The sequence below is a fragment of the Rhincodon typus genome, chromosome 12 (genome assembly GCF_021869965.1).
Source record: "Rhincodon typus isolate 14 chromosome 12, sRhiTyp1.1, whole genome shotgun sequence".
Classification (NCBI taxonomy): Eukaryota; Metazoa; Chordata; class Chondrichthyes; order Orectolobiformes; family Rhincodontidae; genus Rhincodon; species Rhincodon typus.
In genome coordinates, this window is record NC_063343.1 from 13,260,451 (window position 1) to 13,276,282 (window position 15,832).

Here is a 15,832-nt window from a genome sequence, read left to right on the forward strand (position 1 = left end):
ACTTATCGACTTTGAGATGTCCCCTCAATGCATGGGATTCCTCTTGCTCAATATTTTGTTGGTATACAACAATACACAGTGGATCATGCATGGGATGTTGGAAACAGTCATAATGCCTTCAATCTGCAGCAGTGATTGTGGCAATTTAAATGAACCAACATCTCAACTCAGAGATGGCAAGAATAAATCTTTGATGACATGGCTGATCCAAAGTGCAACCTGTGTGCAAATGACAGCATATATATAACTAAAGTCATGCTGTGAAATGAAGTGTGCTAGAACAGACCTTTGGAATGCTGAAACAACACCTCTACTCTAAGTTATGGCAATGTCTTGTGGCTTAGAAGACTGGTGTCCAACAACCAAAACCATCTTCCTTTCTGCAAGGTATGGTTCCAACCAAAGTCTTCTCCCTGTTTCCCACTGACTTCAGTTTTGCCAGGGCTCCTTGATACAACATTTGTTCAAATATTGCCTGGGGTTGAAGGCAGTCACTCTCAATTTACCACTGCAGTTCAGCTCTTTTGTCTATGTTTGAACCCAGGGTGTTGGGAAGCCTCTGAAAAGTTTGATGCCGAAATAGGTACTGTCTAATATTATCTTTGACCCCATCATCCCTTTGATGATGATTGAGAGTAGACTGATGAGGTGTTAATTGGCTTGGTGTAGATTTTTTCCTGCTTTTCATGGAAGAGATTTATTTGGGCAATCTTAGTTGACTACACATGTCCATGCATGGGTAAATGGAAATGAACGTACACGTGTGGTGGGTGTCAAAGCACATATGTGTACATATATTCATGTATGTAACTGTGAATATGTGTCAATGTCAGGTAAGGGCAAAATATGATTCATTACTGCTGAGGTTTGTACTACGGCCATTTTCACAAGGACACATGGTTCACAAGAATGCAACCTCAAGGAGGGGGAAAACTGTGAACATCACATGGAGAATTGGTGACTGTCTAGTCCACTGATTATTGGTTCATGTGTCCTGCTTTATCCAGAGGGACACCTCTGTTAGGAACAAAAGAGACTTGATAATTAAGGCGGATGAGTTTATTCACATGTAACCAGGTAACTGGAAACACATCTTTGGCAAAGGGCTGCCAAAGTAGGGCTGATGACGAACATATTTTACATTCATCCTTGAAATTCAACTTCTGCCCATCTGAGAAGTGTCCTACATTGTTGGAAAAGTGTAATCTTATGAGAGTTGTTGCGAATTGGCTCCTCTATAAACAAGGAAGTTATTATACCCAACACTAGCTTTGGCTAGGGCTTAATGTTTGCAAGGACATCAAGAACAGTGTAAGCCAGTAATAAGTGAGGTGCTAGATAGTAACCCATTCTGAATCTTCACTAGATTTTGCTACCAAATTTGCATCCCTCATCCCAACCCAGGAAGATCACCACTGTCTCAAGTACCAAGGTGGAAAAGACACATTTTATTTTGCAGCAGTAACAAAAGGCATTGGCATAATGCTCACTGTCCTAGGGACTGCAGATCCTCTGATCACTCCGCCATCAGTTTTGGAATCAGCTCACCATATCTACGGTTCCCACAGGGGTATTGGCAGATGTACAGATGCGCAAAGTCTCAGTCACGTCACGTTTGAAAATGGACATGTTCTGTGTAAACCTGTGATGATGGAAAAAGACAAACAGCCTTTTGACTCTAAGCTCAATGAGAATCCTGATAAAAAATCAAACTACTGAAATAAACAATTTGTGCTTGAATTAAACAACTCTTTTCCATCTAGTTTTCTTTTTAACCAATTTGGTTTGTGCTTATTCTAGCTGGAAAATGGTCATATAGGAGGGGGTGGAACAGTGGCTCAGCGGTTAGCACTGCTGCCTCACAGCGCCAGGGACCCAGGTTAAATTCCAGCCTTGGGCAACTGTCTGTGTGGAGTTTGCACATCGTCCTCCTATCTGTATGGGTTTCCTCCAGATGCTCCAGTTTCCTCCCACAGTCCAAAGATGTGCAGGGTAGGTGGATTGGCCATGCTAAATTGCCTATAGTGCCCAGGGATGTTTAGGTTAGGTGGGTTAGATAAGGGAAATGCAGGGGTGGGGGAATGGGTCTGGGTGGAATGCTCTTCAGAGGGGCAGTGTGGACTTGCTGGGCCAAATGGCCTGTTTCCACACTGTATAATTTCTATGGGGAGGTGCCAGCCTACCAACATCATATGCAAGAGACCATTACTTCTGTGAATCCAGACAGTAAAAAAAGGGATTTTAATCCTCACCCTCAACCCTGCGTAGAGGAAACTGCATGGGTGTGGCCTTTGAAATTTAAGCTTGAAATAATACTAAATGCTATTTCAGACACATTTCTTGAATGTTCGATGCCTCACTTGGGTTGCAGCCTTGTGAATCTGGTCCCATAGGACAATGCAAATTAAAGCCATTTTTAACGACCTGCTGAATAAAGCTCAGCTCCATAGAAGGAGAAGCCCATAGGGTGAGTATAAACTTTGTGAGTATAAACCCTTTTGGGTCCATGTGAAAGAGACCTCTTTTGGGTCCCAAAAATAACCTCAGCTACTATGACACCACTTTGCTGAAAGCCCTTCCTGCTGCCAATCTTTCCAATTCCCTCGACCCTAACCTTTCACATGACCAGCAGTTAGCATTTGTGGAATCAATACCTGTAAGCAGTAAGCATTGGGTGATTTCTGCTTCAATGTCAAGTACCCAGCGAGCTATTAATGTGTCTTTCAGCCAGATCTGCTGCAGTCCATGGGATTTAGTCGTTTTTTAAAATTCATCCAATGGAGGTAGACATTGCTGGCTTGGCCAACATTTATTGCTCATCACTACCTTGAGAAGTTGGTTGTGAGCTACCTTATTGAAAGCAGCAGTCCATGTGGTGTAGACCGATCTGCAGTATTAGGGAGGAAGTTCCAGAATAAAGATCCAGCAACTGTAAAGAACGCTGGAGGGCATGCCAGCAGTAGCACCAGGCATTCCTGAAAATGAGATGTCAACCAAATGAAACCACAAAACAGGACTACTTGCATGCCAAACAGTATAAGCAGCAAGCAATAGATAGACCTAAGCCATCTCACAACCAATGCATCAGATCTGAGCTCTGTAGTCCTGCCGCATCCAGTTGTTAAGGTGGTGGGTAATTAAACAAATCACTGGAGGAGGAGTCTTCACAAATGTTTGCACTACCAATGATGGAAGGGCCAAGCACATCAATGCAAAAGATAAGGCTGAAGCATTTGCGACATTCTTTAGTCAGAAGTGGTGAGTGAATGATCCATCTCAGCCTCATCCAGAAGTCCTCAGCATCACAGGTGCCAGTCTTTAGCCAATTTGATTCACTCCACATGATATCAAGAAATGGTTGGAGGCACTGAACACTGACGATATTCTGGAAATTGTACTGAATACTTGTGCTCCAGAATGTGCTGCTCTCCTAGCCGAATTGTTCCAGTACTTCTATATCTACTCAAAAATGTGGATAATTGCCTAAGTATGTCCTGTACATAAAAAGCAGAACAAATCCAACCTAGTCAATTACCGTCCCATCAGTCTCAGTTGTCAGTAAAGTGATGAAAGGTTTCACCAACAATGCTATCAAGCACATCTGCTCAGCAATAACCTGCTCACTGATGGACATTTTGGGTTCCACCAGGGCAACTCAGCTCCTGGCCTCATTATATCTTGGTTCAAACATGGATAAAAGAGCTGAATTCCAGAGATGAGATGAGAGTAACTGCCTGTGATATCAAGGTTGCTTTTGACAAATTGAGTCAACAAGGAACTCTAAAAAAACTGCAATCAATATGAATCAGAAGGAAAACTCTCCGCGTCTTGGAGACATACTTGGCACATAGGAAAATGATTGTGGTTATTAGACATCAGCAAAAGAACAGAGAATATGAGAACATGTCTGAGGCTACAAATCCTGTAGCTTTTAACTCACCTCTTCGCTTCCCAATGTCTGTTCACCATGTACAAGGCACAAGTCAAAAGTGTGATCGAATACTCTGAACTTGCCTGGATGAGTGCATCTCCAACAACACCCAAGAAATTCAACACTATCTAGAACAAAACAGCCCATTTGATTGGCATCACACCCCACAACACCGAAGCTCAATAGCAGTAATGTGTACTATCTTCAAGATGCAGTGCAAATATTTACCAAAGATTCTTAGACAGCAACTTTCAAACCCTCAACCACTTCCATTTAGAAGGACAAGGGCAGCAGATACAGGGTACACCACCACTAGCAAGTTCCCATCCAAGTCACTCACCATCCTGACTTGGAAATGCATTGCTATTCCTTTAGTATTGTTGGGTAAAATCCTGGAATTCCCTCCCTAATAGCTTTGTGGGTCTATCAGGGGCACATGTACACCAGTGGTTCAAGAATGCAACTGACCAACACCTTCTCAAGGGCAACCAGGGATAGGGAATAAATGCTGGCCTAGCCAGCGATGCCCACATCCCACATGTGAATAAAAAAGAAAGTGAAGGAATAGAGATAAAATTCCAAGTCAGAATAATTTGTGTCCTCAAAGGTAACTTGGAGGTGGTGGTGTTCTTATTCATCTGTTGCCCTTGTCCTTCTAGGTTGTGAGCTCAGAGCTGCTTCTGAAGGAGCCTTGGAAAGTTGCTGCAGTGCACCTTGTAGATGACACACACTGCTGCAACTGTGCGTTGATGTTGAAGGACTGAGTGTTGAAGGTGGTAAAAGCAGTGTGAAATGCGATGTAAATGGTCAGGTTTATATGTACAATTTGTAATACTATTTGTGTGAGTTTCAGTTTCTGGTTTTTGAGTTTGTGACTGATGGCTTTTTTTTGTGTTTAAAGTTAGCAGTTAACTTCTAATTATTTCTAAAACCATGGTGATTTCTTTTAAAAACGCTTTTTGAAGCATGACTGTAGAGTGGATGGATGTGCATTACTAATGGATTTTATTTTGTCAACCAGCATGGTAAACAATGGTCATTGTTTGTGGTTATTAATGGTCATTAATGGTCAAAGCTTTGTTTAAGTGTTTTGGAATTTGCTTTCTAAAGGAAATACCCATATCTTTTAGAGAGCAAGATTTTTAGTTTCATTTTTGGTTTTGAGTGGAGCAGTTCTGCGAAGTCCTTGGAACAGGATAGGTGCTGTGCCCCTGCAAAGGCATTGATAGATATAGGGAATCAGAATGAAGAGTTAGTGTAGGACTCAGACTAGAAGTGTTGTGATAAAAACCCTGAAGAGGTTACTTAAAAATGAGTACAATGAAGCTCAGGTGTCTGGTAGGTCCAGGAAAAAAGCTATCGCAGTTTCAGTATAAAAGTTGAAGTTGAAAGTGACTCAAACCTACCAAGGTGTTAGGTACACAGACTCTGATGCGAGTATAATACAAGTGATGTTTTGAGATTTGTTTTGGGTACTATACTGGTTTCTTTTCAATTTATACAGGCACATTGTTTTGGGATTAATGAGATTATATTTTTATTGTGTTTAAAATCTTTGAATTCGTAACAGAAATAGATGGTTTGGATTATTCTATTTTATCTTCATTTCTTCCGTATAAACTTACATTATATTGTTAAAGTAAAACCCTGCAGTATTGTGTGCTTATGTTTCAGCAAGAGACCACTTCCTTAAAACCAAAACTTTCAAAATCTTTTCTATCAGGCCAGGTTCCTGTCTGACTTGTCTGGTATGAACATCAGCTGGGATCATAATACAATCAAGTGATGATGCAGGTATTGGACTGGGGTGGACAAAGTCAGAAGTCACATGACACCAGGTTACAGTCCAACAAGTTTATTTTAAATCACATAAGCTTTCAGAGTGCAGCCCCTTCGTCAGGTGCAGTGAGAGGGCAGAGCACACAGACAGGGAGCTTATAGACAGAGAGATCAAGGGCAGAGAGATCAAAAGATCATACAACTGCTGTGAGTGGAGTGTCAGATAATAAGTCTCTGCAGGTGACCAAGATTGTTAGATGGTGAATAAAGTGTTTATTAAGTCAATATCAGTGCTGTGCTGTCATGACAATCACGCAGAGCGATAGGAATATACAAAAGTTGACATGTGAGGTTGGACGTGTGAGGCCTCGTTCAGAGTTTTAACCTGGAATCAGGCTGGTTTTATTCCGAAAGCAGGAATTTATAAGATGCCACACTGACTGATTGTGACTACAAATTGTGTTTTTTTAAACAAAATAGAAATTATCTGCAAATAAACAAACATCTTGGATGAAATGATTCACCTCATAGATTTATTTGCGTGTGTGTGCATGGAAGAGACAGAGTGTATATGTGTGTGTGTTTATGTGTTTGTGGGAGAGAGTGCGTGTGTATGTGTGTGTATGAGACTGTGTGTGAGAGAGGGTCTGTGTGTGTGTGGTGTGTGTGTGTGTGTGGTGTGTGTGTTTGTGTCAGAGGGAGTGCGCGTGTGTGTGCATGTGTGAGACTGTGTGTGTGTAAGCGCGTGTGTGAGAGTGGGTGTGAGACAGTGTGTGTAAGACAGTGTGAGTGTGAGAGAGTGTGATAAGTAATTCAAAACTGTACCATCTAATTAAGGTAAGAAGATCATAACAATTTTTCAAGGTGGTGCTGTTAAAACAGGAAAGTAAGGAAGATTTTACAGATACTGAACAGTGTGGTGGGGTCATATGCAATGCGACATGAACCCAAGATCACGGTTGAAGCTATCTTCATGGGTACGGAACTTGGCTATTCATCTCTGCTTGGCAATTCTGTGTTGTTGTGTACCTCGGAGTCTGCCTTGGAAGACGCTTACCCGAAGATCAGAGGCTGAATGCCCTTGACCACTGAAGTGTTCCCCAACTGGGAGGGAACATTCCTGTCTGGCAAACGTTGCACGGTGTCCATTCATCCATTGTTGTAGCATCTGCATGGTCTCACCAATATACCATACCTCGGGGCATCCTTGCCTGCAGCGTATGAGACAGACAACATTGGCTGAGTCACATGAGTATCTGTTATGTACGTGGTGGGTAGTGTTCCCACATGTGCTGGCAGTATCCAAGTCGATGATCTGACACGTCTTGCAGAGGTTGCAATGCAGGGTTGTGTGGTATTGTGGTCGATGTTGTCCTGAAGGCTGGGTAGTTTGCTGCAAACAATGGTCTGTTTAAGGTTTGGCAGTTGTTTGAAGGCGAGAAGTGGAGGCGTAGGGAAGATCTTGGAGGGATACTCATTATCATCAATGATATGTTGAAGGCTGCGGAGAACCATGGGGTGTAGTTTCTCTGCTTTAGGGAAGTACTAGATGATGAAGGGTACTCTATTAGTTGAGGAAGGGTCACCGGATCCAAAATGTTAACTCTGTTTTCACCTCCACAGATGCTGCCAGACCTGCTGAGCTTTTCCAGCAACTTTTTTTTTGTTCCTGATTTACAGCATCCACAGTTCTTTTGGTTTTTACTCTATTGGTTGTATCTTGTGTCTTTCTTCTGAGGTCGCTGTGGTTTTTCACTGTGGCATGTCAGAACTAGCGATCGAGGAGTTGAGTATCCTTTCCCATTCTTATGAGAGCATCTTTCAAAACCTTCAGGTGTCCGTCACATTCCTCCTCATCTGCACATATCCTGTGTATGTGCAGGGCTTGTCCGTAGGGGATGTCTTTTTAAAATATATTTAGGGTGGAAGCTAGAGAAGTGCAGCATCGTGAGGTTTTCGTGGGCTTGCGGTAGAGTGAGGTACTGAGGTGTCCATCCTTGATGGAGACGCATGTGTCCAAGAGTGAGACTGATTCTGAAGAGTAGTCCGTGGGAAGTCTCATGGTGGGATGCAACTTGTTGATATTGCTATGTAGATTTTTCAGTGATTCCTCGTCCTGAGTCGAAAGGAAGAAAATGTGGTCACTGTATCTGATGTTTAGTGTTGGTCAGAGGTCACAGCAAAGTAGTCTTGCTCAAACTTGTGCATGAAAATGTTGGCCTATTGGGCAGCAAATTTGGTCCCCATGGCTGTTCCGTGTATCTGGATGAAGAACTGGTTGTTGAAGGTGAACACTTTGTGGTCAAGGATGAAGCAGATGAGTTGTAGGATGGCGTCAGGAAATTGGCAGTTGTTGGTATTGAGTACTGAGGCTATTGCAGCAATGCCATCATCATGGCATATGCTGTGGTAGAGTGTCAAAACATTCATTGACACCACAAAGCGCTGGCTCAAAGTGGTGACGATCTCCAAGAAGATCACGCATATTGACACAAACAGCAAGTTTCTGCAGAAATGCAAGAAAACAGAGAAGATCCCAAAAGGACTATAGATCATGAACCCACTCAATTCGACCTACAACTCAGACTATGCTGAGAGACTCTGCCATTGCACGTCTTGCAAACTACTCAACCATCTCATACAGCAACTCTACAGCAGGCATTGCAACTTTGAAATCGAGGTAATGTCTATATTCTCAGCTTTTTCTCAAGATACAGCAGAACAATTTCCAGACACTGCCAAGCAGATGAGGCAATGGAACTACACCACCTACATGCACACCAAGAATAAGAAACTAGAGAACCTTGGCGTCACCACCAGCAGTGACCGAGCCTTCCCTGGTTCCACAGTTAAAAGCGATACCACCACAGGGAAATCCATTGTCAACTTATCTGACCACACCCTTCAACCCGACAAAATCAAAGTTCTCAGCTGAGGGCTCAATTTCTGCCCCATTAGCAAAATGGACCCCATTGGTCTTGCAGCAGATACAGAGGAATTCATCAGATGAATGAGGGTCCGGGAATTCTTCCACAAACCCCAAGATGTCAGCAGCAAGGCCAATGGGACAACCAATGAACTGGAGCAGTCGACAGAGAGTGCAGTACAACGACCAAAGTTGAATTGGGCCGTCAGGAGGTGCGTTAACACCAGATTCATCAGCCGCACTCACAAGATAGTGCCGAATGTCACCCAAGCACAATGCAATGCCATCCATGCTGTCAAGACCAATTGCAACATTGTTATCAAACCAGTAGAAAAAAGCAGGAGCCATCGTTAGATAAAATAGAATGGACTACTTTAAAGAAGTATACCGACAACTGGACAACCAGGAATGCTACAGCCAACTACCTGCTGATCCAACCAAAGAACACATCCGTCAACTCAACAGACTGATCAAGACTTTTGATCCAGTCCTTCAGAGTATCCCATGCACTCTCATCCCGCGTACTTCCCACGTAGGAGATTTCTACTGCTTTCTGATTATACACAAAGCCAACACATTGGGACGTCCCATCATATCAGGCAATGGGACCCTGTGTGAGAACCTCTCTAGCTATGTCGAGGGCATTTTGAAACCCATTGTACAAGGAACCCCCAGCTTCTGTCCCGACACTACAGATTTCTTATAGAAACTCAGCACCCACAGACCAGTCGAATCAGGAACATTCCTCATCACAACGAACATTTCTCCACTACTTTACACCAGCATCCTCCACGACGACGGTATCGCTGCAACATCCTCAGAACTCAATACTAAAGACTGCCAATTTCCAGATGCAATCCTACAACTCATCCACTTCATCCTCGACGACAAAGTCTTCACCTTTGACAACCTGTTCTTCATCCAGATACACGAAGCAGCCATGGGACCAAATCTGCATTCCAGTATGCTAACATTTACATGCACAGTTTTGAGCAAGAATTCTTTGCTATGCAGGACCTCCTACCAACGTTATACACCAGATGCATTGATGATGTTTTCTTCCGTTGGACTCATGGTGAGGAATCACTGAAATAACTACATAGGATATCAACAAGTTTCATCCCACCATCAGACTTACCATGGACTACTCTTCAGAATCAGTCTCACTCTTGGACACATGCATCTCCATCGAGGATGGACACTTCAGAACCTCATTTTACCGCAAGCCCATGAAAACCTCTCAATGCTGCTCTTCTCTAGCATTGACCCTAAACATGTTAAAGAAGCCATCCTCCATGGACAAGCCCTGCACATACACAAGATCTGCTCAGATGAGGAGGAATGCGACAGACGCCTGAAGATTTTCAAAGATGCCCTCATAAGAATTGGATACAATACTCAACTCATCGATCGCCAGTTCTGACATGCCACAGTGAAAAACTGCAACGAGTTCCTCAGAAGAAAGACACAGGATACGACCAATAGAGTACACTTCGTCGTTCAGTACTTCACCGGAGTGGAGAAACTACGCCATGTTCTCCGCAGCCTTCAAATGTCATCAATAATGATCAGCACCTTACCAAGATCTTCCCTACGCCTCCACTTCTCGCCTTCACACAACTGCCAAACCTTAAACAGACCATTGTTTGCAGCAAACTACCCAGCCTTCAGGACAACATCAACCACAACACCACACAACCCTGCCATGGCAACCTCTGCAAGACATGACAGATCATTGACCTGGATACTATCATCTCATGTGGGAACACCACCAACCACGTATGCAGCAGATGCTCATGTGACTCAGCCAATGTTGTCTGTCTCATACGCTGCAGGCAAGGATGCCCTGAGGTATGGTATATCGGTGAGACCATGCAGATGCTTCGACAACGGATGAATGGACACAGCGCAACAATCGCCAGACAGGAATGTTTCCTCCCAGTTGGGAAGCACTTCAGCAGTCAAGGATCTTCGGGTAAGCATCCTCCAAGGTGGACTCTGAGATACACAACAACACAGAATTGCCAAGCAGAGACCGATAGCCAAGTTCCGTACCTATGAGGGCAGCCTCAACCATGATCTTGGGTTCATGTTGCGCTGCATGTGACCTCACCACACCATTAAGTATCTGTAAAATCTTTCTTAATTTCCTGTTTTGACACCATCACCTTGATAAATTGTTATGATCTCTCTACCTTAATTAGTTGGTAAAGTTTTGAATTACTTATTACACTCTCTCGGGTACACATTGTCTCACACACACAAACACACACACACACATACACACACACATACACACACACGCGCACACACACACGCACACACACACAAATCTACGGGGTGAATCATTTCATCCAAGATGGTTATTTGCTGATACTTTTTATTTTGTTAAAAACACACAATTTGTAGTCACAGTCAGTCAGTGTGGCATCTTATAAATTCCTACTTTCGGAATAAAACCAGCCTGATTCCAGGTTAAAACTCTGAGACAGATTCTGAACAAGGCCTCACATCTATAATTAAGTGTCCGACTTGATATATCACCTTTTGTATATTTGCTCTGTGTGATTGTCATGACAGCGCAGCACTGATATTGACTTTATAAACACTTTACTCACTGTCTAACACTCTTGGTCACCTGCAGAGACTTATTATCTGACACTCCATTCACAGCAATTGTATGATTTTTTTGATCTCTCTGCCCTTAATCTCTCTGCCTATAAACTCTGTGTCTGTGTGCTCTTGTCTGTCACTGCACCTGACGAAGGGGCTGTGCTCCGAAAGCTTGTGTGATTTTAAGTAAATTTGTTGGACTATAACCTGGTGTCATGTGACTTCTGACTATAATCAAATGGACTGCTTTGTCTTAGATGGTGTCAAGCTTCTCTAGGCTTGCTGGAGCTGCATTCAATCAGGAGAATATAGAGTAATCTGTCATACTGTTGACTTGTACCTTGTAGGTGGTGGACCAGCACTGGGGAAATAGGAGATGAGTTACCCATCATAGAATTTCAAGCCTTTGACCTGCTCCTGTTGACAGTATTTACGTGGCTAGACCAGTTCACTTTCAGGTCTATGTAAACCCCTAGATATTGATAGTAGAGGATTCAGCCGCAGTGAGACCATTGAATGTCAAGTGGCAAACGATTTTCTCTTGTTGGAGATGATTATTACCAGGCACCAGTGTAGCATCAGAGTGACTGGCCACTTCTCAGCCCAATCTGGACCTTCCCAGCTATTACTGTATATCAATACAGAATGCTACTGAGGAGTCACAAATGCTGCTTGTAGTCATCATGGAGCATTCTCACTTCTGACCTTATGACAGGAGGAAGATCATTGATGAAGCAGCTGAAGATGGTTGAGCCAAGGAGCTACCCTGAGGAACTCCAGCAGAGATGTCCTGGAGCTGACATAATTGGCTTCCAATAACCACAATCATCTTCCTTTGTGCTAAGTGTGACTCCAATCAGCAGAGAGTTTTCCCCATGGTTCCAGCCAACTTCAGTTTTGGTCGGGCGTCTTAATGCCACAGTCAGTCAATCGCAGCCTTGATGTCAAGGACAGTCACTCACACCTCACCCCTGGCATTCAGCTCTTTTGTTCATGTTTTATTTGAATTCATTCATGGACCAGCATTTACTGCACATGTTTAATTGTCCTTGAAAAGGTGGTGGTGAGCTGCCTTCCTGGACTGTTGCTGTCCACGTGATATAACCCACAGTGCTGTTAGGGAGGGGATTCCACGATTTTGACCCAGTGACACTGAAGAAATTGAGATATATTTCCAAGTCAGGATGATGAGGGGCTTGCAGGGAAGTTGCAGGTGGAGGCGTTCCAATATATCTGCTGCCCTTGTCCTTTGAGGTGGAAGTGGTCATGGGCTTGGAAATTGCTGTCTAAAGATCTTTGGTCAATTTCTGCAATACATCTTGAAGATGATACACTACTGCTATTGAGTATTGGTGGAATGTATGTTTGTGAATGTGGGCCAATCTAGTGGGCTGTTCTTTTCTGGTCTCAAGCTTCTTGAGTATTGTTGGAACTGCACTCATCCAAGCAAGTGGGGACCAAGGCTATAACAAGGTCAGGGGCTGACTGGCCCTGATGGAACTCAAACTCTGTAGCAGGTTAATGTTGAACAAGTGCTGATTGATTGCACTATTGACGGGCCCCTCCAATACTTTGCTGATGAATGAGAGTAGACTGGTAATTTTCCAGGTTGGAATTGTCTTGTTTCTGTGTTCTTGGGCAATTTTCCACATTGTTGGGTAATGCCAATGTCTCGGCCACACAGACTGTCTTGGCTAAGGCACAGTTAGTTCTAAAGTACATATCTTCAGTACTATTGCTGGAAGGTTTTTATTCTCGTAGCTAATGCAGCATCCAGTGCTTCAGTTGTTTATTGATATCAAGTGGAGTAAATCAAATTATTTGAAGACTGGGTCTTGTGATTCTGGGGTCTGCAGGAGGATGCCAAAAATAGATCATCACATAGCAATCCTGGCTGAAGATGACTGCAGATGTTGCAGACATATTTTTGACTGATGTGCTAGGCACCCTCATCATTGAGGATGGGGATAGTTGTGGAACTTTCTCGAATGAATAATTGTTTAATTGTCCACCATGAATTATGACTTGGGCTGCAGAGCTTAAGTTGGATCCCTTGGTTGTTGGATCATTCAGTTCTGTCTATCACTTGCTTCTTCAGCTGTTTGATATGCAAGTAGTGCTGTGTTGTGGTTTTTCCAGTTTGACACCTCATTTTCCTTTGCTATGCTTGATCTGATGCCATGAGACTTCATGGGGTGCAGAGGGAATGTTGAAGACTCCCCGGGCAACTCCCTCCTAATGGTCCACTATTGTGCCGTCACCTCTGCTTGATCTGTCCTTTTAGTGGGACACAACATACGCAGGGATGGCGATGGTGTTGTCTGGGACATTGTCTGTAAGGTATGACTCCATGAGGATAACTATATCTGGCTGTTGCTATATCTGGCTGTGAGACAGACCAGTCTCGCAATTTTGGCACAAGATCCCCACCAAACACCACACCCCCACAAAAAAAACAAATGTTGTAAGGAGAATTTGCAGTGTCAATAGGATTAGTTTTGCTATTGTTGTTTCCCATTTCTCAAGTTGATAGATGATCCAGTTAGTGTCATTCCTTTTCAATTTGGTAATGGTTTGATACAACTGAGTGCCTTGCTAGGAAATTGCCATTAAGTCACCAGTTCTCCTAGAATTCTTGGTTCAAAAGGCCTTTGACAATGTGTCTTGTAACAGGACACAATACTTCAGCAGAGGCAAAAGCAGACTCACATAGAAGTTCAGCATAACTTCTTTGTTTTTGCAACAATGGCTCTATTTTCAAAGCCTAGGAACCTGAATGTCTCATTAACTACATTCTCAACCTGCCTTGCCAACTTCAATGATTTGCACACATATACCACCAATACCTCCTATCCCACAGGTCTCTCTATTCTTGCACCTCCTTTAGAATTGTACTTTTTTTATATTGTCTCTCCTCTTTCTTCCCATTAAGAAAATCTATTCTCTGCATTAAATTCATTTGTTGTGTGCCCAACCTGTCCAACAGCATGCATGTTTAAGGATTTGAATTTCGTTTAAAAGATTTGCAGATAAACAGCTGATATCAGTAAAAGTCACCACCTATCTAGTGGACTGCTTTAAAAACCCAACTGCTTTGCTAGTGTCCTTTGAGGAATGAAAACCTGATGTGTCCTTATCTGGTCTCGCCTATATTTGACTCCAACTCTACACCAGTTTCCCAGATTGATTTCACTGACTCAGCTTACCTGTCTCTGTTCTTGATTAGCAAATTCTGTTCCACTCCTTCCATTAATTTCTCAAAACATGCATTCAGTGTTTGCTGCTGCTCAGGGTCCTGACTGCTTATCAAATTTCTTCTCAACTCACTGAAATACTGCAATTAGAAAGCACAATGTGTCAAAGATCAACTGAGTTTCACTATTCAGCACTTGCAGTGTTATTTCTCAGTGCATCTTGGCCTCAATTCGTTAAGCACCAAAGATAAAGCTTTGTCTGAGCTCAATCACCAGGGTATTCAATCTACAGGCAGATAGCAGTGTGAAAAATGTGACAGGAGAAATAATTCAGTGGTTGCAGAAAGGTGTCAATGCAAAATTAGAAAGTGGATGTGTGTAGCTCTGAAGAAAATCTTTCTTTTCTGTAAAGGTTGTGGAATAAATTTCATTGAAACTCTGTGAAGTCTGAGACAGATGTTAGTCAACATAGTGCAGTTGGGATCCTCATGTGAGCTTGCCCTGTGATGGGTTCACTGGTTGCATATGCTGTCAAGAAATCTCAGGTGAACCTCCACCTCCATCCCCACTGCAATTTCCTATCAATTAGAATGAATATAGCAAACGTAGCAACAATTCCCTCAGTTCCTTCATCCAGATGGATCATCCACATTGTATAATGTGAATAGTTGTGGTCCCAACACTGATTCTTGTGGAACTACACTAATAATTGGCTGCCATCCTGAAAAGTCCCCTTTATCCCTATCTATGCTTGTACCTTGCCCCTAACACCATGGACTCATGATATTTAGCAGCTTCCTGTGCAGTACCTTGCCAAAGACCTTCTGGAAATCCCAATAGATTACACACACTGGCTCTCTCCTTTGTCTAGAGAGATCAGTAATCAATGCTAACCCAGGTAACGACATGCACATCCACGAATTAACACAAAAAAAATGCACTCATACCCAGATCAAAAGAAGAGCTTTAATCTAAGGCAGGCCTAGTCAAAGGACACAGCAAGACTTTTGGACTGAACATAAAAGAATAAAAGGCCAGCATTATGGCTTTAAATGGAAATGAAAAAGTCAAGTACTTTGGCATGATAATAAACATTAAAGTTACATCCAAGAATTAAATCCACAGTGAAGTAATTACCAATGTAACCAGTGATTTAAGTAGTGTCTAACAGTGGTTGCATGAAGCTGAAAAAATGTCTCTCATGTGGAGTGTTGCACACCATGGTCATCAGAGCTGGGCTGAGATGAAACAGGATGGGAGGAAAATAATAGCTGCAGGTACGGTGGATGTTGCTCAGAATTAGGAGAATAGACAGAACGAAGATTGAGTGGTTTAGATCCAGAGTACAAGTTCAGGATTAAAAAGGATTGTTAAGTAATTGGAGGAAAA

General features: G+C 42.8%; 1 protein-coding gene across 1 annotated transcript in view; it reads right to left on the minus strand.

Moving 5' to 3' along the window:
• Positions 1-1,515: 1,515 nt before the first annotated feature.
• LOC109934887 (ran-binding protein 17-like) overlaps positions 1,516-15,832 on the minus strand; it is a 557,500-nt gene continuing 543,183 nt past the window's right edge. The window contains exons 14-15 of the mRNA XM_048603939.1: positions 14,456-14,583; positions 1,516-1,642 (exon numbers count right to left, since the gene is read on the minus strand). Of these exons, the coding sequence (XP_048459896.1) occupies positions 1,540-1,642; positions 14,456-14,583 (231 nt within the window). The 3' untranslated portion in view covers positions 1,516-1,539. The remainder of the gene's footprint in view (positions 1,643-14,455; positions 14,584-15,832) is intronic.